The sequence below is a fragment of the Anarrhichthys ocellatus genome, unplaced genomic scaffold (genome assembly GCF_004355925.1).
Source record: "Anarrhichthys ocellatus isolate YVR2014 unplaced genomic scaffold, GSC_Weel_1.0 scaffold2, whole genome shotgun sequence".
NCBI classification, from domain to species: Eukaryota; Metazoa; Chordata; class Actinopteri; order Perciformes; family Anarhichadidae; genus Anarrhichthys; species Anarrhichthys ocellatus.
Window position 1 is genome coordinate 1,913,090 of NW_022280032.1, and position 23,238 is coordinate 1,936,327.

A 23,238-nucleotide genomic window follows, 5' to 3' on the forward strand; every position below is an offset into this window, starting at 1 on the left:
TATATATGTATATATGTATACATATATATATATATATATATATATATATATATATATATATATATGTTCGATGCACTATGATGTAAGATAAAGTCCTTCCAGAAGCAGGAACCAGAAGTTATTTTGCATGAAAAAGTATTGAAGAAAATGATTTAGATTCTCAAAATTGTTGCATATTAATTTTCTCTATCTATTACCTGACTACCGGTTTCAGATCCAAGCACGAGACAAATCCGTTGTTTATTAATAAACGTAGAGTGTTGAGATGAACGTGCGAGCACAGGGCACCGGATCCAGTTCTTTTTCTCAGACTGATTCTGTCCCTCCTGCACCACAACAGAACGAGCAGCTCCAGCAGGATGTGGACTTCTACCGCGGAGAGCTGGACCAGAAGGAGCCGCTCGCATCCAGAGACGAGAACGCTGAGACCCAGAGGAAGCTCAACTCGGCCAACCGACAGCTCTACCAGTACTTGGAGGACCTTCAGGTACTTGGACATCTATTTGTCTGCTAAACCATCTGGTGAATGCGGTAACAGACCACTAGTTAGAAAAGCTGGCAACAGTACCAGTACGGTAAGGACCTTGGCGATGGAGAAATGCCTGTGTACTGCCGAAAACCAGCGTTGTTTTCAATTATACATTTTCTACCACTTATTTATACGGCTTCATCTGTTTTTCATCACCTCCATTTTTCACTGCTGATGTGAAGGAAGGTTTTATTTTCATTTATTTTTAATTTGGCGTCCATTAGCGAGCCGAGGATGAAAACGCACACCTGAAGACACAGAACGAGCAGATGCAGAAGAGTCTGGAGGAGTCGGTGAGGGAGATGGAGAAGATGACAGACGAGTACAACAAGATGAAGATCGTTATACAGCAGACGGACTCCATTATGGACCAGCTCAGGAAAGAGAGGGATCACGCAAAGCTGCAAGTAAAGAACCTCCTCAAAGAACTTCTTTTACTTCTCTTATATCTGTGTGTCAAATATATATTTTTACACCTGACGCCGTTTATCATTTCCCTGTAACGTTAGCAAAAAAGACCGCCATGTATGTATACACTTGGTTGTGTGTTTGATGGGCAGGTCAGAGAGCTAACGGATAAGATTCATAGTGTGACTGAAGAGGATGACACAATTATGGCAGCAGTCAACGCCAAAGTGGAGGAGTGGAAGGTGAGTGTTAATCAAACGTCTCCAACTCTCAACAAGGCTCCGCTTGTCCGTTTTATTATCTCTAAGCCAGATGCACTTTAAAGCTACGCGTAATAAAGGGCAAGAGAAGAATTGTAAGCCTTTTAACCTTTTGACTGCAGAAGGGGGGGGGGGGCACTTTCTGAAGGCCCATGAAATATGGGTGGAGTTTTCTGCACTGACATCCCTCAAGGCTGTGCCAAATTCTGCACAACTTCATTCACAGTGGAAGCAAGGAAGTAATATCAAGTTGAAATTTCCGCTGATGTTATTGATATAACAACTAATCTAAAAACATTAAATACAGCGAGTGTGCGAGGAAGCGAAGAGCCTCGATGCAGTCACAGACTATGACACACATAAAAATCTGTTCAACTTTCAGCAGATAGTTTGAGACGTCTGAGTCTGTCCCTCCTCTGCTCATCTTAATACAGAGGGATGAAGGAAGCGCGACGAAAGCGCTCCAAACTAACTTTATGCACACGCTCATCTAATCTTAATCTGAAGCACACAAACGATGAAACTAATCTTCAAACAGTTTTTACTGTTTAGTTGACCCAAACGCTGCAAACAAACAAATTCAACACCACACGACTAGGCACCGATGCCCCAAAGCACAAAACTACACCATCCAAAAACGAACGAGCCCCCAATTTGTCATCACCCGGCTCCTAGACCATGACAAATACAGAAAAGAACACAATAGAGGATGGTAAATCAAAAGTATTTATTGTAATGAAGTAAAGAAATAGCTACAATTGTGAAGTGTGTCAGTCAGTAACATCAGTGATGTAAACGTGAATGTGTGTGCATGATGAACGCTGGTAGGGATGAGTCCATGTGAGCAGCAGAGACCAGAGCAACACTGGAGTAGGGCTTTTATTCCCAGGGAGCTCCAGGACCAGGTGCTCTGCATCCAGTACTCTGTGACACCTTCAGGGACACAGGGACAAATATCACACTTGTACACTTGTAGCATAGGCAGGGGCCGTCACATTTACAATATCCTGTCAAATATCACGCAGGACACTACTATTACGAGGACTGTGGCCTCTGTGTCGCTGTTTCAAACAAAGCTGATGTTTTTCATGGTACGTTATTGGACTAATTTGCCATAACTTCACAGTTCTTAAGAGGTGACTTAAGAGGCAAATTGGAATGCGTACAAAGGACAAACTTTCTTGATTTAGCTCCTGTGACTAACAATCATGTAAATGTGCACATCATTATGCTTCTTTATGGTCTTCATGACCCTTCCATTGTGCTCACATGCTCTCTTCCTCCCACGTAGAGAGTGCTCTTTGGGAAGGACGATGAAATTCTGGTGTACCAGCAGATGATCCGTGACCAGAGGGAGAAGCTGCGTTCAGCCCAGTTGGACTTGGACAAAAGCAACATTATTGCCTTGCAGCAGGTCTGTCCCACAACTAGAATTAAGAATTACAAAGAATGAATTCTCTTTAGAGCACCTCGCCCCATGAAATGTTATATCCATGGAAAAAAGAATTTGTATCACTTTAACATGGAAGTGTTTCAACCATGTGCTTATGGAAGGAAGTGTACTGAAGTAGTATTTGCAAATACAAACATTATTTGACTCAGTTCTCATTACACTAAATAGCTATGATTAAAAATATCTGGTAAACAGCATCATATGTGCTGTCATGGCAAATATGTCAAAAAAAGCTTTAAACAAAACAGACAAAAATCCTTATTTTAATGTGGAAAGTTCGTTTTTTGTCCTGTAGAGCAGGAGGGTCCTGACTTGTAGTTAACTGTCATTTTATGGTCTTCCATCTATCTGTCGTTTTTCCTGCTTTCTGCTTTCTCTCGTTGCCTTGACATGCTTTATCAACCTGTCCTCCATCCATCTCTCTATTGCTGCTCTGGCCCAGGTCATATTTGAGCTGTGCAGCGTAAGTTCCATCTGTGCTGTTTCTCTCAACCTTTTTTTTCTTCCCATCTCATAAATTCCCTTAATGATGAAAGTGCAGATGATTCAGTGCGCTGCAGCTCTGCTCGGGTCTTTCCCCATAAATTCTCCTAATTTAAAATTGTTGGTGAATGTCTTAAAGGCCGTCCAGGAGAGAGATATTCAGATCAAGATACTGAGTGAGCAGGTGGAGCAGTACACAGGGGAAATGGAGAAGCACACCCTGCTCATCGAGGAGCTAAAGACGTCCACAAGGAAAGACAAAGGTGGGTGGCTCGCTGTTTAAGATTCCTAACTGAGAAGATTGGTACCAAAGACAGTTGTGATGTAAAATGATGGTTTACATACGTTATTTACCTAATTTATGTGCACGAGACTCCTTTCAACTTAGTGCTAGAGCCTCTCGCGTTCTGCTGTCATCTGTACAGCGTGGTGTTCCACTGCTGACAGCACAGACGGACAGCAGTTGGGAGCAGACGATAATCACTCCCACCATGCCAAGTGCAACAAGAGGCCTGCTAGCAGGAAGCCAAGAAGAGTCATTTATTGATGTTGTCGACAAAAACAATTTGAATGGGAGAGAGATATTCCGTCTAGACAGAGACACGGCCAAAAAGATTACAGAGAGGCGTTGTTCTTTTATACTTTATTTAAAAAAGAATGGGATCAGACTATATCAACTAATTAAACAAATAATGAACACTGGTTCAAAAGGTTACAGACCGGTTACATAAGGTAATGTGTGTCTGCATAATTGAGAAACCCCCTCACTGTGGGGGCTAGTCGTCTTCTTTGAGGGTCAATCTACAGCTGCAGCAATCAGTTTTCTTTTATATACAATAGATCAAAAGATTGCTCATGACTTATCTGTTTGGTTCAGTCTCTCTGCTCTAATCACGGTTGTTTTCGCCCGCAGCAGGCAGCTGTCTTCAGCCACAGAGCGTTTAGAAGCTAAAGAGCCAGATGTTTCCCTCAGGCTGTGGTTCAGGGGGTAGAGCTGTCCTTTAATCACAAGATTCCATCCCCTGCTCCTCCCGTCCACATGTCCAAGTGTTTTTAAGCGAGACGCTGAACCCCAAGCTGCTCCTAAATGTTGTGGATGGGTTAAATGCAGAGGTCAAATATTTCTATGATTGTATGTGACGATAAAAGTAGAGTTAGGCTTTTGAGTTGGTGGAGACCAAAACGGAGCTAACAGGAAAGTCAATATTCGATTTTCATTCTTGAGTTGCCAAAAACATGACTCCGAATGAATATTAATGTTACTCTGTGCCTGCTGGATGTTCACAATTATAGCACCTTAATAGACAGAGTGTAGCTTAGCATTAGATCTAAGTTAGCAGTAGTATCACCCCTACACGCCAAATTAGTCATATATCAGTTCAATCTCAGCCTTTTGCTGAATTAAGTGTGAACTATAGCTTATGACTTGTGTCTGCTAAAGATAGGTGAACTTGAGCTAAGTATTGAGGTCTGTGAAGTTACTTATAAATAATTTCCATTTCTTGTCCAAGGCCTTCCATCGTCCGTGCAGCAGAGAAAGATGGAAGAGCTGAAGTCCAAGCTGGAGGCTGCAGAGCTGAGAGCAGTGGAAGCAGCGTGGGTGGTAAAGCTTGCAGAAGCTCACGCTGAAGAGAAAGACAAAGCACTCATTGAGGCCTCAAACCGCTTGAGCCAGTATGAGTCTGTAAGTCTGCAAACAACTCCTCTTTCTCCTTCCTTAACTTTTGGCTTACTTCAAGGATTTATTTTAAAAACCCAAATCGAATGAATTGAGACTTAAATTCCCAGAAGCAGAGCTTACGTTTTGTTATTCCTTGTCCATTGTTTCTTTTAAAAGACATTGAAATCACTGTGACTATGGTGTGATCAACATGTGTTTTGGGTCTACAAGCTAAGTGTTTGTCTTCCCCCATGTCTAATCACGTCCTGATTACCCCAAAAAGAGTTCACGTTGAAACAGAAAGCGGGAAAAAGACTTGCTTTTTGTTTTTGATGGGCAAGTAATCACAGCACTGTCTCTGTACAACAGGGCACGTATGGCCTGGAAGCAGCCATCGCAGAGATCAAAGAATGTAAAAATCAGATTAAAGTGAGAGACATTGAGGCAGAGGCCTTGACCAAAGAGATCAACCAGCTTGAGATGAGAATCAATGACTTCATGGACGAAAACGAGGATTTCCGAGAAAAACTAGGTCGGTTCATTTTTAATATCTTCTATGCCCTTCTCTCAGTCTATTTAGACACTGACGTCAAAATATATTATTGTTTATTTGGGGCTTTTTGTATGACTCTCAAGGTCTGGAACCAAAGACGGAAGTGGATCTCACAGCGTTCAGGCGAGCAAAAGATCTCAGGCAGCGGCAGTACAAAGCGGAAAACCAAGTCCTCACCAAAGAGGTAAAGAAGTGTGATCATAAAACCACTGTGTCGGCTGAGCACCTCTCACCTCGCCGCTTGATTTGATTCTCTAGATTGAACGACTTGAAGAAGAGAGACTGGAGCTGAAGAAACAAGTCAGACGCATGGTGACGGAAAGAGGTGACATAAAAAGTTAAACTACACCAATCACATTTTTGTCATGTATGCATTAAACTTGTCCGTTAAAAAAATAATTCTTAATTAGCAGCCCGAGTTCTGGCTGATGAAATCACTAATGCAACAAGTATTACAGTCGGTTTTACTGTTCCCGTCTTTTACAAGTTAAGAAGTGGTTGCTACAGAGGAGCGGGGCCACCTTGCCCATCAGTGTATGGATGGTTTAATGAACAGGTAGTGTTAAAGCACTTTAAGTGGTCGGAAGACTAGAAAGTACAAGTTATACAAGTGCAAGTCCATTTACAGAATTAGAATTAGTCTTGGATGGATGAAGTGGCCTCATGTGTGTACAATTATCTTAAGTGTTTGCACTGATTAGTCTGACGAGGGCAAAACGTTGCTTCTGATTTTGTTGTAGCCTCGAGCGATGAGGCCTTTCACGGATTTATGCAACTTATTTTTTAACTTCTATTCATCTGCACTGTTGTTTGACATTTGTCTTTCATGTGGTTCATCAGTCTACCCAAATCAGAATTCTTTTAATTACATTTAGTGGAATCTAACCATGTTGCTAAATGTGTCTTTATTATCTCCGCCAGTTGTAATTTGGGTTCGTGCGTGCTCAGTAGCAAAAGGGGATTTGTGGCAATGCACTAGGCTCCACCCAGTCTTCTGCAGGCTGCATTTCTGTCTTTGTCTTGGCTTGAAAACTGAAATCCATAGAAAAGTTTGGTCTGATTTTAAACCGGAGCATCTGAAGATTAATTTCTCACCTGATATGTTATGATCCAAAAAGCTCGGCAAGATACCAGATGAATAAATCCCCGTTGTTATCAGCTTTGCCGCCACCTTTACTTTTAGGGAGCCGGGAATGACAAGTGCGTGAGAGTCAACTCCTCTTTGTTTGGAGCGAGACACACCTGGTGGAGATCTACACTCCACTGAGCGCACTTTTCTAGTTTGCACATATTTTGAGATATCTCCCTGTAATTTAATTTGTGCTGCTCACGGTATTAAAATATGTTTTTTTATCACTACTGCAATGCAATGATGATTGATTTTAAAACATCCAATGGCAACAAGTCATTCCAGGAACTGTGTTCCTATGAAAGCTCTTGACAGCGTGTTGTCTGCGTTATACACGCAGACAAATGTGCTTTCACATTGTGCTGTTTGTGAAGTAACAATCCGCTGTGTTTCTAGGGATCCCACAGTCCAGCCTGCTGCTGGAGGAGGACATCAGGCCCGGCAGGACTGTGCAGCTGAAGCAAAGCAGCACTTACACAGATGAAGAGGTCCGACGCAAAGTAAGCTCATGACTAACGACGCCATTTCCTGCATGTCAATCAAGGCCCAGTGTTTCAAAGAAGAGCGATTTCCTGATGGAGCCTCAGCCTTAACTCATGGAGCTGATTTCTACCCACAACACAGTGGTGTATCGTTTATAACCAACAACAGGCTTTGTTTGTGCTTCGTGTTTCATTTCACTCATCGTTATTTATCCAGGGCAGTCTGCTTTAGATCGACAACGTCTCTTCATAAATTCATCACTTTTTGATTGAGTAAGTGCTACAAAGTACAGGCGTTTTTAGGAGTGACTCAGGTGATATCGTGTATCATTACTTATTGAATTACTAATATTATGCTCATGTCAGCAGGATTAGAATGAAATGGTTACATTGATATCTGAAACGTCAGTGTGTCCTGTATTGAATAACGTTAAAAGGTAAATGTCAAGCAAAACAAACTGAATCAATGAATGAGTCGTGATTAGCATTTAAAGTATTTATACTGTCTTACTATGAAACATGTAAGTATCAGTCCAAATTGATTTGAGAATACTTATAATAAGAGCTGCATCGGGTTTGGCGTTAACACATTTAACCACTAGCTGAAAAGTTTTAAATGTTTTCTTTGTTATCTTTGCGGTGACAAACTTTACTTTCCAGAATGAGTACCTGGAACAAGAGCTGAGCAGTAAGGAGAGAGAGCTGGACCTTCACAAGACCCAGTTCCACATCAAATGTAAGTACAGCCCTGCTGTCCATCCAGTTACGCATGGAAATCTTTTCAGTTGAGTCGGAAAAATATATTTAGCATGGATTATTATTGCAGTTTTTAAGGGTGTTAAGTACACAGCTTCACTGATATCGTTCCCTCCTGTGTGTAAACTCGTAGTGGAAGAACTGTCAAAAGTGAAGAGAGACCTGGAGGCTGCGCTGAAAGACGTGCTCCATGCCATGAGGACTAATCAGGAAACCACTCCATCTGCCATCGATATTCCCAGTCTGGAACGCTTGGCTCATGTAAGTGTCTCCCATGATCCAAATCTGACGTTAACACTGATACCTTTTTGAAGGCTACGGTGTAGGTTGTAGCCATATACATTTTTATTTGGGTACAAGTTGTGCTTTACTTTGCTCCAGCACTCTGTGTCGTATCATAATGTTGTGGAGAAGGGCCACAGAGAACAGCTTAAAGGAGTCGTACGTCTCCTGATAGAAGTAGATTTGTGTTAATCTACAAACAAATCAAAAACACACTACCAAAGAACAGATGTTTTCCCACACTTCAAATGTAGCCGTGAATATAATGAAGTAGTTATTTTCCTGAAATAAAAGTATCTTTTTTCAGACTACTGACTTCATTCATAAACAAAATACTACATTTATGTCTAAATGTAGGTCTTTTTTTATTTTTTGTCCACTGTCCTCTTTTTTTCTTTGAATTTTTCACCTCACAGTAAATGATCTAAAACATATTATATGTATAGTTGTTAAGTTCAGTTCTCAAATGTGTATTTTTCACACCAGCATTTTGGTTGATTGGTAGTTTCCGTGTGTGTTTATGCATTCAACTGTGGCACTGGACTCAGCACTGCAGCAGGGAACTGTATCATTCTATCCGTCATCAGGTTTTGTCTGTTCAGAACCTGAATTTTCATAAAAAGTTTTTATGTGCGTTTCCAAATATCTGTTACGGTATTCCAGGTACTTTTCCTGTCAGTTTTTGTGCAAACTGTTCTGTTTTCTGTTTTCTTGGCACTGATCTAATCAACGTCCCTTGTGAAATTTCCGTGAGTACATGGTTAAAGGTGACTGAAAACAAAAGCTTATTTTGCTGACTCGTCCAATATCGGGTCTGTGATAGAATGAAATGCAATTTGAGAACATAATATTTAACTCTACTTTTAATACAGTTCAGAATACAAGTAGTGGTAGATGTAGCGGCAGCTGTTTTAGATAATATTGGTTCATTTTAGATCATATTTCAGTCAGATTACTGTTTCATTACATCAACGTAACAGATTCAATACGATACATTATGCTTCATTGTCCCGGTAGGAAAAAAATGGTCTTGGACTCGAACACTGCGCACATGATATGACACATGACATATCGTCCTATCATATAGCTGCCTCAGTAGGAGTAATGATAAAGAGACAGAAAACATAAACAACTAACATGTGCTAAAGCACATCACAACCGCACATGTTCCACACATTACAACACCAGTAATAAGAGCAAGAAACATAGTGCACGATCCCTCACTGTGTCATTAATCTAATGCACGATCCCTCACTGTGTCATTAATCTAATGCACGATCCCTCACTGTGTCATTAATCTAATGCACGACCCCTCACTGTGTCATTAATCTAATGCACGATGAAGATATATAGGTTGTATTTATATCTAGTAGAGGCACATATAACCAATCAAAAAACCACTTGAACCACTCAAACATGTGCTGAAAACAATAGGCATACTGTACTTCCCTACTCAGTATTTCAATGGCTTTTGTCAGTTGATGAATCAGAGGGCTTGTCACATAGCAACTTAATAAACAACAAATGCGGTGAGACCGAAAAATGAGTTTGAGAGGATCCAAGTAAGTCAAATTTGAAACAGCTGAAGAGGATGTTTGTTTGGCTTTGCCTCACACTGGTGGGCTCAACATATTCAGTGCAAGAGGAAGTCAGACGAAGGCGCAAGCCACGGAAAAGCCATAAGAAGTAGTAGTAAGGTAACTCAGCCTGGGTGCTATTTTCCCATGTTTTTGTGTATAAGTGACTAATGGGGACATGCATTTTTGAAAGTGGTCCAGTATTGACTGAGAACGCTGCAGATGGAAACCGCTGAACGGGATGCAATGTCTCACGTTATTCTTTACCTTTTACTTTTATCCAATCTGTTTGTTATTGTGTCGAACCAAGTCTCGCTCGGAGAATTCTCGTTTTGAAATCTCGTGTCGCATCCACATCACCTAAATTTACATATTCAGCCATGACAGTAAACATCTTTTAGACAACACTAAGCTACACTTTCTGTACTCCAACGCAACAATCTCTGACTACACTGGCTGTCCTCTCTCCAACTCTCACTCTCGTTTCCACTGTCATCTTTACAGGACACAATAACAAACACTACATTACATTTACATTACAGTCATTCAGCAGACGCTTTTATCCAAAGCAACTTACAATAAGTGTATTCAGCATTGGTACTCAAGAGAACTACTAATCACCAGAAGTCATAAGTGCATCTCCTTTTTTAAACAAGCGTCTAAGAGCATAAACCAGAGCAAAAGTACAGTACAGAAACAAACTAATACGATAAGTGCAACAAACTAATACAATAAGTGCAACAAACTAATACGAATACGATAAGTGCTAAGTGGAAGGCTCAGGGTAGTACAAACAGAGCGGATCAAGCAAAAGGCAAAGAACAGCGTTTATTCCTCCCTAGGGTTCTTTCCATAATGGTGTCAGTTTCGAAAACAATCACTTTTAGTGGATGTACATTGACGGTGGGGAATTGCCCCGAGCTAAAACATTGCAGCCAGTTTAGCGACTGCCGTCAGATCAGTTTAGTTTAGTCACTGAGACACAAAAACATAGGGAAAAATACCTAAGTTACACTTTAATGTGATATTTACTGTCTGCAGTGGGATTTTACTTGTAATTTTATGTACAACAAGGTTGAAAGAACATGTTAAATGAATATGATGGTGGTGGACACCTTTGAAACAATCTTTTCTATTTCACTGATTGGGTCTGTTATTTATCTTCCAAAGTTTTTATTGTCATTTCAACTGTGCTCATCCTCCATATCACAGGCTATAGATGTCAGCAGCATGAGCGGGCAGTCTGAGTCATCCCCGCACCTCAACTCCCAAATACATCAGCTGGTTGGGAGAAACCAAGAACTAAGGCAGGAACTGAAATCGGCCCGGGAGGAAGCAACCAGCAGTTTCAGTCAGCTCGCCAGAGCCAAAGAAAAGGTATTTTTTCATGTCCAGATAAAGACATGATGCTGTTGACAGACAACTTGACAGTCGTTTGACATATTAGCTTCTCTACGTAATCTCCTTTTGGCGATATTGCTTCCTTTGGCAGGAAAACACATCAGTATTGTCCACCTTGTCAGGTTTTTCTGGCTAAACATTCAGAAATGATTTGTCAAAGTCAAGCCGTTTTACAACTCTGGTTATTCAAGGCCAACAGCAATTTACAGCCGTGTGTCGAAACTTTTTTTTCCTCCAAATCAACAGAATATTGTTTTGCATGAAAATAGACCAATTTATATGATTTATAGATACAGTGGAAATGCCGAGCATTCCCTCAGTCTCTGACGGTAATTAGCGTGACTGGAACAGTGTTTCTCAGAGCACTGATGGCTAAATGTTTGTTGAATCCTCGTTCTGGTTTCATGTGAAAGTATTTCCTCAAGGCAGTCATCATGGCTCATCGTAAGGTTTCACTCTGTTACACCAATTCCTTATTTATGTGTTTTGTTTCGTAATTTTCCTGTAATGCCTTTTGTTCTTGCATGAGAAACAGACTCGTGCTGAGCGGTTAGAATTGATGCTGTCCTATTTTCTGTGTGAGCCTCAGATATTAGAAGTGAACTTGGGATCTATTTTGATCGACAAATTATATTTTTAGTGGCGCTGAAGTGTGTGTTATTTATTTATCTGTGCTTGTCAGGTGAGCCAGCTGGAAGGTGAGTTGGAGTTGTTAAGGAGGTCGGGCAACCAGGGAGTTGTCCTCCGACCTCTGACCCTCCCCGAGGGTCTGGGGCCCAGCAGCACTGAGGTCATCAGTTCTCTGAACGAGTATGCCATTGGACTTCTTCAGGTCTGTTTAACTGTCTACTTAAGACCTGGCTGTAAATCAACAATACGTCTCAACTATAAATCAAACATTTATGATACTTTCATTAACTAGGAGCTCAAAAACAAGGAGGAAGAAAGCAAGAAACTCTCAGGAACACTGGAGGAATACAAGGAGAAGTTTTCTGTTATCAGCCACCAACAGGGACTCCTCTATAAAGAATACCTGAGGTTAGTCTAACAAGGAGGAGGATCTCACAGGTCGGAGCTGGTTTGTAACATTTAGTTTGTATTGTGTTTTTGCTCAGTGAGAAGGCGGAGTGGCAGAAGGAGAAAGAGACATTTACAGAGTTGAAGAAAAACCTGGAGGAGCAAAATCAGGTGGACGCTGTTAAAATCCAGGAATTCAACGTAAGTCAGACAAATACATGTTTATTGGGTTAAAAGCAATTTACAATGTGCCTGTCATTTACACACACACACACACACACTACTGCTCTAAGATAGTTTAATGTTCAGGACCTACACTATAGAGCTAGATGTACCAACGTCAAATGTCACCAAAACTCTTCTGCGTCCCTGTTGTCCAACTTCCTCCTCTTACTTAATAAATGTGAAAACACTCGTAAAGGGGGCGGACCACTCACTCTGTCTCCTAGTGTAAAATAGGAGTGAGACCCTTGAGAGTCAGCAAGACGGACATGGGTTGTAACCTTTGGTGCCTGCACTGTGTTTTGTTTTTGTTTTTATTATAAAATGAAAAATGGACGAGTCAACGAATATGGGTATCCCCAAAAATCAATGAATTTAATGAGAGCAACTTGTCCGTTTCACCCACAAGGAGCTGCTGGACACCCTTCGGAAGGACCCCGAGGAAGTCAGGAGATCGTTGAGCGAAGCGTTGCGCAAGTCGACGGTTCTGAAGGTTAATGAGACGAAACTGACACGGCGCTACGTCACCCTGCTGGAGCAAGAGCAGCACCTCCGCAAGGAGAACAGCAAGCTGAGGGACGAGAGCAGCCTCATGCAGGCCTCTGTCACCCAGAGGATAGGCTACCTGCAGAGATACAAGGTAGAGAAACCAAAAGTTCAATTCTAATTTTGGAGTCAACAAGAATGCTTTTAGTCCTGCTTAGAACATGGTGTAGTGGTGCAGTTTAGCCTCTTGTGGCTCCCACCTGCCAAAACCTGAACCAGCATACAATGGCCTTTTAATTGTCTTTTGCTTTGTCTCAGGAAATGGCTGCATATAAGATAGCAGCACTGCAGAAGGCCTTGGATGATAGTGTGCCCTCATCAGACCTGGAGAGGGCGAACAAACAGTACACAGAGCTAACAGTCAAATACAGAGACATGCTGCAGAGGGACAGCCGCCTGATACAGAGAACCACCAACCTGGAACATCTGCAGGTATTAAAATGCATTAACACACCATTTCTTTTTCTTTTTGGCTGTTAACCGTTGACTGACCGTACCATATTTCTTTCATCTTGTTCCTGTCTCTCAGAGGGAGAATGAGTCTTTTCGGGAGCAAATCTCAGCCATGAATAAAGAACTGGAGATCACGAAGGAGAAACTGAACACTTTAGAACAAGCATGGACCAACATCAATGCAATTGGTAAACTGATGATGAAGCTGATTATATACAGCTCAGTAATCTCTATTCAGAAATACCTTCTAAAACACTTGTTATAAGGCCAACAACAAGGCTACTAAGGAACAAAAACATTCGGTGCAAAAGGACTTAATGTTGTAGTCAAATGGTACATCAACACAGCATAGACAGACTGACCGGGCGATTAAAGGAAAAGTGCAGTCATTTACAAGCTGAAGTTCTTGCCGTCGTTCTTATCAACATAACGTTTGCATGGATTTGGTCACACCGCTGGTAACTGTTCATGTTTATTGCATTGTGGGCTTTCGTCCTAATGGAACTTTAATTGACTGTTTCGCCCTGGATACCCACAGTGTTGTAATACAGCGAGTGGATCATTATCACAGACATTTAATTCATTCCTTAACTTTGATGGCTTCATTTGATTAAAGCTGTGTTTGAGCAGAACACATGCCTGTCTTAATAATAAGGTTAGTGATTAAAATAAGACTGTTGGCCAGAAGACCACTTGCCAAAAGAATCGGCTAAGAATAGGTATAGTTAAAGTTGGTGGTTCAAACCAGGACTGCTAGTTAAAATGCACCAAAAGAGGAACAATCACTGAAACAGAATATATTTTCTCTTTTTAGTTTTTTTAAGTTTGATCCGATCTTTGCAGCTTTGATGGAAAAAGATAAACCATGATTTAACTTGAGAGTTGATACGAGTTTGTGGATTCCACCCTTACGATCAACTTCTCATCACAAATGTTGTTTTTTTCCTAAATATCAGGAGGTGAGAATAACATGGACAAGGCGGACAAGGCGTTGGCCAACAAAGAGATGGTATCTGCGGCCAGGCGCATCACCACTCTAGAGATGAAGGAGCTGAATGAGAGGCAGAGAGCCGAGCATGCACACACAATGTATGAGCACATGAGGAACTCCCTTCGGCAGGTGGAAGAACGCAACATAGAGCTGGAGTCCAAGTTTGCAGAGGTATGAGGCCAAAGAAAACAACAGAAGAGTTGTTGTCTGTCACGCTGTTGCTCACGGGGTCTAAGTGACTGATATTTAATGAATAAGGGTAAAAGGCGATATGGTTCACCTGGCAGACCGAGAGCCTGTTGATCATTTCTCAGAAGTTTAGTTCATGACCCAGCAAACTCAGTCCGTGCCAGATTCTCACCAGTTTGGGTCATTTTCCCCGAAAGTCTTCATTATCTATTCCTTTATAAATTGTCTTTTGAATAATCTTCATTTGACAATTTTATATAAAGAGTAATTCATAAAAAAACAAATCGTAACAAGCTATGTTGTATCTGTTTTTCTTCAGCTGACCAAGATGAACGTAGAGGCCCAGAGGGTGGAGCGAGAGCTGAGAGACGGGCTGGCCGACAGCATCAGCAAAGCGGTGAGCGACGCTGACAGAGCGAGGATCGCAGAGCTGGAGAAGGCCGAGGCTGAACTCCGCATTGAGGTTTCTAAGTACGTTTGGCAAAGTGCAGGCCCGTGATTGATCATCAAGGCTCCTATCGTGAAATAAATGTTTTGCTCGAGATTACAGTTGCAATCCTCGAATGACTTTGGAAAACATAAGTGTTTTAAGGTCACAGCTGAAGCAATCTGTCAAACGGTTGTCATTCCTTAGACAGACTTCTCAAAGGGGGCGGGTCTATAAGGGGGGATAGCAGGTCAACCTCTTTTTGAGGTGCAGCTCAGCACTGTGTCAAGTTTCTAGTCATAACTGTGTAAAGAACTTTGTGTATTGGTTAGTCGCCTATTCTATTGGTGAAACATTTAGAGTGTATAAGGGCTTAGAACATCATGACGGCCATATCCATGCTTACTTATGTCTCATTACTTGTTGTTGCCGCAGGTTTTGGGGTTGATAGTATTTGTTACACAGACTTGGTGCACAACTAAACAGTCTTTGATCAGTCTAACGTATACAAATGGTAAAAATACCACATTAAGACACCAAGACCTCGAGGACCATCATAGAAAAAGTCATGCTGGGATTTCTGTATCAAAACTTTTTCCATTTCATTTTTTGGCTATTGGATGGCGAGCATTTCTGTTCTGGAAACTGCTCAGAAACCCCCTAGTTGTGGCGTCCAAGGGGAGTCTAAGAGCTTCAAACTACAAATAATGTAATGTGTTTATTTTATTGTTGTTGTTTTGTAAAGGCTCCAAGAGGTGTCTGATGTGGCCATGATGCAGGCGTCTGCTCTGCAGGCCAGACAACAGTCCAAAGAGAAGGAAGTGGATGCTTTGAGGAGACAAATACTGGACTACCAGGTAATTGGGTGTTGATGTTTTTTGATTTTCTTAAACTTTATTGAACTAAGGAAGGTTTAATTATAACGTTTTCCTGTTCTGTACATTCAAAGATTGTCCTGTTGCTCATCAACTGAGACGCTTTCATAAGGCTTACTGCCAGATGAACAGTAGTTCTTAATTAATGTAATTGGATTTCTTCTTGATCTTGAGGCCCTTGATGCAGTGTGAGAACTCAACAGATCAGATTCTTTACTGCACTTTCTGTCACACTTTCAATTCACAGGTGACTTATTATTCAAGTCCTGCTTTCAAGAACTACAGTTATGTTATAATGGTTTGCTCTGTAGACTCATGGTAAACATTTCTAAATTCTCTGCCTCTCAATATTGGAATTGTAAAGTATCTGGAAATCAAACAACCAAACAACCCCAGTTGTGTAGCAGGCAGTTGCGTACATTAGTGATTCTGATGAAATAGTTTTAAGCGTGTCTTCACCTCTCTCCCTCAGTCACAGTCAGATGAGAAGGCCCTCATTGCGAAGCTCCACCAGCACATTGTGGCTCTGCAGCTCAGCGAGTCAGCTTCTTTGGCCAAGCTGGAGGCTGCCACCTCTCACATCCAGCAGCTGGAGGCCTGCAGGCTGCGTGCTGAGCAGCGGCTAGATGCCAGTGAGCGCACTCTGTTCCTCGCCCGCCAGGAGGGCAGGAATCGCTCCAAGCACCTACGGCAGACCGTCCAGTCGCTGCGTCGGCAGTTTGCCGGAGCGCTGCCGCTTCCCCAGCAGGAAAAGTTCTCTGTGGCCATGGTGAGCCTCCAAGAGGACAGAGCAAAAGCCCAGGAGGAGAAGAGGAAGGCTGAGGAGGAGAGGAGGAGGGCTGAGGGCAGGGCAGAAGAACTGGACCTGAGACTCCGAGGCCTGGAGGAGCTCATCTCAACACTGAAGGACGTGAAAGGGGCCCAAAAGGTCATTTTTGTTGATTGACAGATATAGTAGAATAACACACTGTTTGTCTTGTTAGTCTATTTGTCTGTGCCACATCTTGCCTACAACTAGTCTGTAACACTCCCAACAGGTGACTGAGTGGCACAAGAAGATGGAAGAAGCTCGTCTGCAGGAGCTGAGGAAAGGCAGGGAGCTGGTGGTCCAGAAGGAGGAGATCAGGTACCTGAAGAACCTGGTGGAGGAGCAGGAGCGAACCGTCTGCTCGCTGGAAGAGGATGTCGTGCAGCAAAACACGGTGAGCGGAAAAAACTCTTGACACTTTTTATACACAATGTGAAAATATGCAAAACTAATTGACAATTTTCAAGTTTTTGATTATTCATAACAATGATAAACACATCAGGGTTATAAACAAAAGCATTATGTCTCAATTGACCAATCCAAAGTCCCCCCCCTTAGGTACTGTTGTTCGGACAAGTTTGAAAAAAGTACTGTAGTCCTTACTGACAGTACGCGATGGACGGGTATACTCACAATGGTATCTTTTCCCTTTGAGATATTAGACGTTACGTATATCCAAATAAATGACACCAAAAGCTGCTTTGGGGACGGAAGTAGCCTTACAGAGATAATATAAACAAAGGAATGTTAGCCTTGATCTTTTTGATAATTGATAATTCATATCATCTTTAAAATATGTCAGCAGCTAACCTGCTTGTCCTTTTCCTAATCTCTTTAACGTTGCCACAATGTGATGATGCATAATGTAATGTGACATGTTAGTAATGTTACCTTTGAACAGAAGTAGCAGATCTAAGTATAACCGGAAAGAGGACAGGGAACCCAGGTTCTGCCGGGTTCCAAGCTTGCTCAATTGTTATTGGAGCACAGAGCAAAATGGGGTGGGACTTATGAAGGGTCAATTACCTACCTATTTACAAAGAGTGGAGAAAAGTGAAGCTATGAAAACCTCACAATTCTAACTGCCTCACTTGTTAAGGAGCGTTTCAGGACAGAAGTGTATCAGTGGTGTTGTCAAGATAAATGTCATAAATGGTAATGAAGAAAACTTTTCTCTCTGACATGTCAAGCTTCAAGAAGAACACCAGCTGGCTTATGATCAGCGAGAGGTGGAGCTGGAGCATCAGCTGGACCAGTACGAGAAGCACCAGAGTGAAATTCTAAGCGGTTCGGAAAAGGTAAACTGTTGCTTCCAGAGGAAACAGCAACTAAAGTGTGATTCTACAGAAACAGGCTGGTGTTCCAGCTTTTCGATGTCACTATATGTTTGGTTGTTTTCAGTATGAAGATGGTACAGGATCCCTACCAGACCCGAGTCTACCTCTTGCTCATCAGTTAGAGTTTGCTCTGGGTAAAATCAGGGAGCACGTCCGCACCATCTTGGACACACAGGCCACCTGCAACAATCTGGATGAGGTAATGGTATTCAGTCGCAGTTCAGACACTATATTGTATTTTACATAAATCAAATGCATATTGTTTGAATTCCACATGCAGAAGTTGAAAGAGAAAGAAGCAGCTCTGTGGAAGGCAGAGCAGAACATTGTGTCCCGGGATAAAATGATCAATGAGCTGCGTCTGCGGCTCCCAGCTGCTGCCAGCAGAGAACGCCTGCTAGCTGACCTTGCTAAGCATGAAGAGGGCCAGCTAGACTACCAACCCGCCATCAAGCTAGCTCAACAGACCATCAAAGACCTCCAGGATCGACTCAACAAAAAAGAGGACGTGCTAAAGAAATACCACAACCAGTTGGCTCAAGCCAGACAGGTACAGTGATGCAACACGTCTCTTCTATTATTCCCACAGACATGTTAAGTAGTAAAGATGTTACTTATTGTCTCGTCTGTTCAGAAACCTGGCTCGTATGTTTTTAGAAGGTAGACTTGTTATACTCCAAGTGTTTCTTTGTTTCCTTTAAACGCACCTTGTTGAGCCCAGGATCAGGAGGAGATGATAAAGAGACACCAGGAGGAGCTGAGAATGTTGCATCAGAAGTTGGACTTGCACACGGACACCTCCCTGGACCGCTTCAAACAGACAGCCATGGTACGCATTACGGCTGGGTATCCTCGCAGATTTACCAATTCCATCTTGATTAGGGACATTTCATTGACGGTGCCAATAATGCTCTGATATGAAAATCAGATAATTAATGCTGTAAATTCTACAAGGAACCCTCTAACCTGGAGCAATATTTAAAATATGATGTTTACGTTAAGAAATGAGCCTAAAGCAGTTATATTTACTAACGTGTGTGTGTGTGTGTGTGTATATGTTTATAAATATCTGAAATGCAACCCCTGCCCTGCATAGCGAACAAGAGTAGATGAAGAAAACAACCTGCAAAACGCCACACGCAAGCATTGATGTGCAGCAGTGCTGCTGTGTAAAAATGGCCAAAGCCAGGTTGAAGTGCAATGCATATGTTAAGACGTTTAGTAGGACTCGTGAGAGCAGAGTAATGTGTAGCAGCAGCAACAGAAAGAGACGGTGACGCACCCAGAGCAGATCAGCTGTTGTTAATATTTAAAGCATAGAAGAAATAAGCCGTGAAGCTGTCTTGTGTTATTATACAGAACATTTCACATTTCATCAAGCAGTGTTTCATGGGAACACATCCCATGTGTGATTTAGATATCCCTCCATGAGTCTTTGAGGGTTTTGTTTAATGCTCCCGCCTTCCTTTGTTCAGGAACTGATGAAGAAGCCCATTATCAGGGTGCCAACCACCAAGCATCTGGAGCATCTGGCTGAGTTGGAGCAGACTGTGGCTGAACAGGACATCTCGCTCTCCTCCATCACAGAGAAGCTGAAGCTGGCCACTGCTGAGCTGCAGCGACAGAGGACCGCCATGGACACGCTGGCTAAGAAACACGCTGACGAGATGTCAAAGTGATTATCCCGTCATTAAACCAGAGTGCTCACCTGTGTTATATTCAAACAGAAACAGCATCCTTTATGCCTTCTTTATCTTAGCTGTTGAGGTGAGCGAGTACATTAATGATTAGTGTGAATATTATCATCAGCAGAGAACATAAAGGCTTTTAACAATGTCACAGGCCAACCGAAATCTGCAATTTACAATATGTTTAGTAACTCACATATTCAGTGGTAACATCCTTGGAACACTGACAGCATGAAACATGTTGAGCGTTGATTAGACATCATCGCATTGCTTTCCTCCTAACCTTGATTCACATTGATGATCTCAAATGGGTGTTTTTGGGGATAATACGCATCATCTGTGTGCAGAAGCTCAGATGAATGTAGACGGAGAGTGCGCTCTACCCAGCATGCTCTTCAGTGGTGTACCGGTTAAAAGGGGTCCCCTCTCAATACACTACACGGTGTTTTTATAGCACACTGCTAATTAATACGTCCCGTAGATCTCAGGAGCTCACCCGGGACACTTCCTTGGGTCCTCAGCAATACAGCAAGTGTGAAGTCTCATCCAGGATTACACCGAATGTGGGAAAGCCCTAGAGTGATGGGTATTTTTAAATACCATTCTGTAGAATACAGTATGGTATACCATACTGTATCAGCACCATATAGCTTCAATGAATGACACTGTCAGTGAGGAGTACAATTATTTGACCAACCTTAAAGGGACGTATGGGGAACTCAACAGGGTAAGAGTCTAATAAAAATCAGCAAAAGTGGATTAAACAAGGCTTTCAAGAGTTCAGAAGTGAGTTGGGGCATTTCAGCCACACAAGAAGATGCCCAACGACATTTTAAATAGTTTGACTACAATGTTGAGTATATGTTGAGGTTTAGCTCAGTCCCCAATTAACCGCTAACATAGCGTATAGCTCAGCAACGCTCACAGTTTGATCACAATTGATTCATGCAAAAAAAACAAATAGACAATTAGTCATGGATGTTTGTAGTCGACCGGGTGGAATCTGCTTACCTGGCATGAGTCAGAACAAACCGATAACTAGGCTGAGTTGCTGCATGTTACAGAAGTATCACTCTGTGTCAGAAGGACTTGTCAGCCATGCAACATAAACCTCCATGCAAGAAATATCTCCCTGATTGGTAGAAAAGAAATCGTCTCGCACATGGTAATAAAAAGTCATGGTAATAAAAAGAAGTTGGTGTTAAAATTTCCTGCCAAACCAAAAAATAGCATCCTGCTTGGAACCAATGTTGTTGTATCGGCCGAACTCTCCTAAATTTAATGACCCGCCAAAACTGCTGTGTGCGTATAAAAATAACGGTGTTACATGTTAGGCAAGAATGTTGTTTCCTCCGTCAGACACTAGTTACCCCGTAACTCTCCTGTCTGAATAAAGCCCACCCCGCGTCTTTATTTCAATTACTTTCAATAGTTTTAGAGACTTTGGATATTTACAAAAGGTACAGCTTTTTATCAAATCATCACTTACAGTAAACTTGGCCTCCGTTTCTGTCTTTATCAATGATACAAACATTCAAGTCTTTTTCTGTATGAGTGAACATGACCACACCCCATGTGTACATCATGAGTTACAGAACACAAGAGACACATAATAGAACATGTGCCCTCACTGTATAGAGTCAGTGGTATTAAGTCAAAAATACTTTCTTAACCTCATTATTTCAAACTATGTAAGACAATAAGTTGAGATAGTCTAACACAGGGGATTTGTTGCAGGCTGGAGGAGTATCACGCTGCCCAGGTGAAAGCGCTGACTGGTGAGACTGAGGACCAGACGAGCCACATGGCCCAGATGGAGAAGGAGATGAACTACCTCCGAACGGAGCTGGCGGCCCAGAAGGAGGCCAACGTCCGCTCCCCCAGCAACACCATGAAAAACCTGGTGGAACGGCTGAAAGCACAGCTCACCCAGAAGGAGAAGCAGCTCAAGGTCCTCCTTTGATCACATACGTTTACTTGTTTTTGGGGGGGGGGGGGGGAAGGTTAGTCCTGTTGCCTTGCTAAAATACACAGATTGATTTCTGGAGAATGAGGTAAAGCTTTCCCTTGGGAGGTTCTTGTTTCTTCCCAGTCCAAAGATCTGCCAGATAGGTGGTCTGGATGCTGTACATCCTGATGGATGGACTGGTAGCTTTTCCTTCAGTGTATGCTGGCACTGAAACTTGAATGAATTTTGAATAAACACTGATTTTCAGTCTTTAAGCTGCATAACAAGTACGAGCAGTTGATCTGGATATCAGTTTCTAAATAAGTAGAAGTGCCCAAAGCGTTTTTTTCACATAATACTATTTTATTTGATTATTTCTCAAAACCACTTCCAAGTTCTGTAATTTTTCACCCCACACACACACACAAACAAACAAACAAACAAACAAACAAGTTGTTTGTCAAGTTTATACCAAGGGGAGAGGAGGCATTCCATGAAGAAACGATGATAATGTGTGAACTGAAAAATGACCGCTGCCCTCGTCATGCTTATCATAGCTGGCATCTCCTCTCTTCTCGTGTTCTCAGGCTCTCAGTAAGGCTCTGTTGGAGCTGCGGGCAGAGATGACGGCCGCTGCAGAGCAGCAAGTCATAGCCAGCGCTGCACAGAAAGAGGAGAGTCTCAATGTACAGGTGTTGGTTGACAGACACACCAAAGAGCTGAAGGTAGGTCCCCTTTATCGTAATTTCGTGCACGTTGCATTTCATTACTGACATTTATGAATAGCTCTTGAGCTCATTAACGGACACACAAGACGCTGACATTCCGTAAAGCAACATACATATAATCTACTCCCCTTTTTATGCTCATTGCCAATGAACTTCTGGTTTATGTTGATCTCAATGGTAGCTAGTAGTAACACATGTGGGGGTGACTTCCGAATAGTCGACTATTCATAAGTTTGATCTAAGGAGCCTGATTCCACCACCAATCTCACAGTCAAATCGTGAAATATTGTTATAAAACAAAGGATCATTCCATTCTATTCATGTGGGGGTGCTGATTTTACATACAATTGCTTTGTTTCTCCCAATAAATCCGGATATAAAGCCTATTTTGGTATAAATATCAGCCTATCCATAGCTCTGTTAATATATTAATAATACATTTGAAAATAACTCATGTGCTTTCAATCAATCACCATGAGACTAAGTTGAACTACTTAAATTTGTGGGACCGTCGGAGCGGCATCTTGCCAATAGCAGGCTTAAGTTGTTGTTATTTTGCCTCTCTGAGGCTGTTTCAAAATCAAAGAATTCATGTATGAATCGGAGCACTCCCATAAGAACGCAGCACTATCAGAGCGCTAAATACAACAACTGTTTGCGTCTCTCTCTCTCTCTCTAGTTGACTGTCCCTTGGCTTCCTTATTGTTTCCCTTCTGTCTGTCTGATTGCTACAATGGAGGGAAATGGCATTAGGACCGAAAGTTCTATTTACAACCACGAAAAGCAAACAGGATAAGAAACTGTCATTCTAAAGATGAATAAAGCTTAAGCAGAGTGGGATCAATGAACAAAAAAAACCCAACATGACAACCATCGGTAGACGATTGGCAACACTTGACCAATCACATTTGGCTATGCACAGACCGCATGTTTGACATCCAGTTGACTCCAACTGGCCCTTAATCCTTTCATTAATAACCAATACCGCTAATTGGAGGCTCAGTCAGATATGCAAAGTTATGATTGATTTTCATCT

General features: G+C 42.0%; 1 protein-coding gene across 6 annotated transcripts in view; it reads left to right on the forward strand.

Annotated features, from left to right (window-relative positions):
• Window positions 1-23,238, forward strand: part of cep290 (centrosomal protein 290) — a 44,808-nt gene that overhangs the window by 9,318 nt on the left and 12,252 nt on the right. For 4 of the 6 annotated variants that reach the window (XM_031869907.1, XM_031869881.1, XM_031869914.1 and 1 more), the window contains exons 7-38: window positions 341-487; window positions 754-936; window positions 1,090-1,179; window positions 2,489-2,611; window positions 3,093-3,113; window positions 3,273-3,396; window positions 4,645-4,817; window positions 5,163-5,325; window positions 5,430-5,530; window positions 5,605-5,671; window positions 6,872-6,975; window positions 7,618-7,693; window positions 7,847-7,974; window positions 10,785-10,949; window positions 11,656-11,805; window positions 11,896-12,011; window positions 12,089-12,191; window positions 12,622-12,852; window positions 13,017-13,190; window positions 13,288-13,399; window positions 14,168-14,373; window positions 14,711-14,862; window positions 15,564-15,675; window positions 16,166-16,621; window positions 16,731-16,895; window positions 17,692-17,799; window positions 17,903-18,037; window positions 18,119-18,388; window positions 18,560-18,667; window positions 19,314-19,513; window positions 21,264-21,477; window positions 22,062-22,199. In XM_031869907.1, the coding sequence (XP_031725767.1) occupies window positions 341-487; window positions 754-936; window positions 1,090-1,179; window positions 2,489-2,611; window positions 3,093-3,113; window positions 3,273-3,396; window positions 4,645-4,817; window positions 5,163-5,325; window positions 5,430-5,530; window positions 5,605-5,671; window positions 6,872-6,975; window positions 7,618-7,693; window positions 7,847-7,974; window positions 10,785-10,949; window positions 11,656-11,805; window positions 11,896-12,011; window positions 12,089-12,191; window positions 12,622-12,852; window positions 13,017-13,190; window positions 13,288-13,399; window positions 14,168-14,373; window positions 14,711-14,862; window positions 15,564-15,675; window positions 16,166-16,621; window positions 16,731-16,895; window positions 17,692-17,799; window positions 17,903-18,037; window positions 18,119-18,388; window positions 18,560-18,667; window positions 19,314-19,513; window positions 21,264-21,477; window positions 22,062-22,199 (4,815 nt within the window). The remainder of the gene's footprint in view (window positions 1-340; window positions 488-753; window positions 937-1,089; window positions 1,180-2,488; window positions 2,612-3,092; window positions 3,114-3,272; window positions 3,397-4,644; window positions 4,818-5,162; window positions 5,326-5,429; window positions 5,531-5,604; window positions 5,672-6,871; window positions 6,976-7,617; window positions 7,694-7,846; window positions 7,975-10,784; window positions 10,950-11,655; window positions 11,806-11,895; window positions 12,012-12,088; window positions 12,192-12,621; window positions 12,853-13,016; window positions 13,191-13,287; window positions 13,400-14,167; window positions 14,374-14,710; window positions 14,863-15,563; window positions 15,676-16,165; window positions 16,622-16,730; window positions 16,896-17,691; window positions 17,800-17,902; window positions 18,038-18,118; window positions 18,389-18,559; window positions 18,668-19,313; window positions 19,514-21,263; window positions 21,478-22,061; window positions 22,200-23,238) is intronic. The other 2 variants (XM_031869898.1, XM_031869923.1) reach the window with 2 other exon arrangements.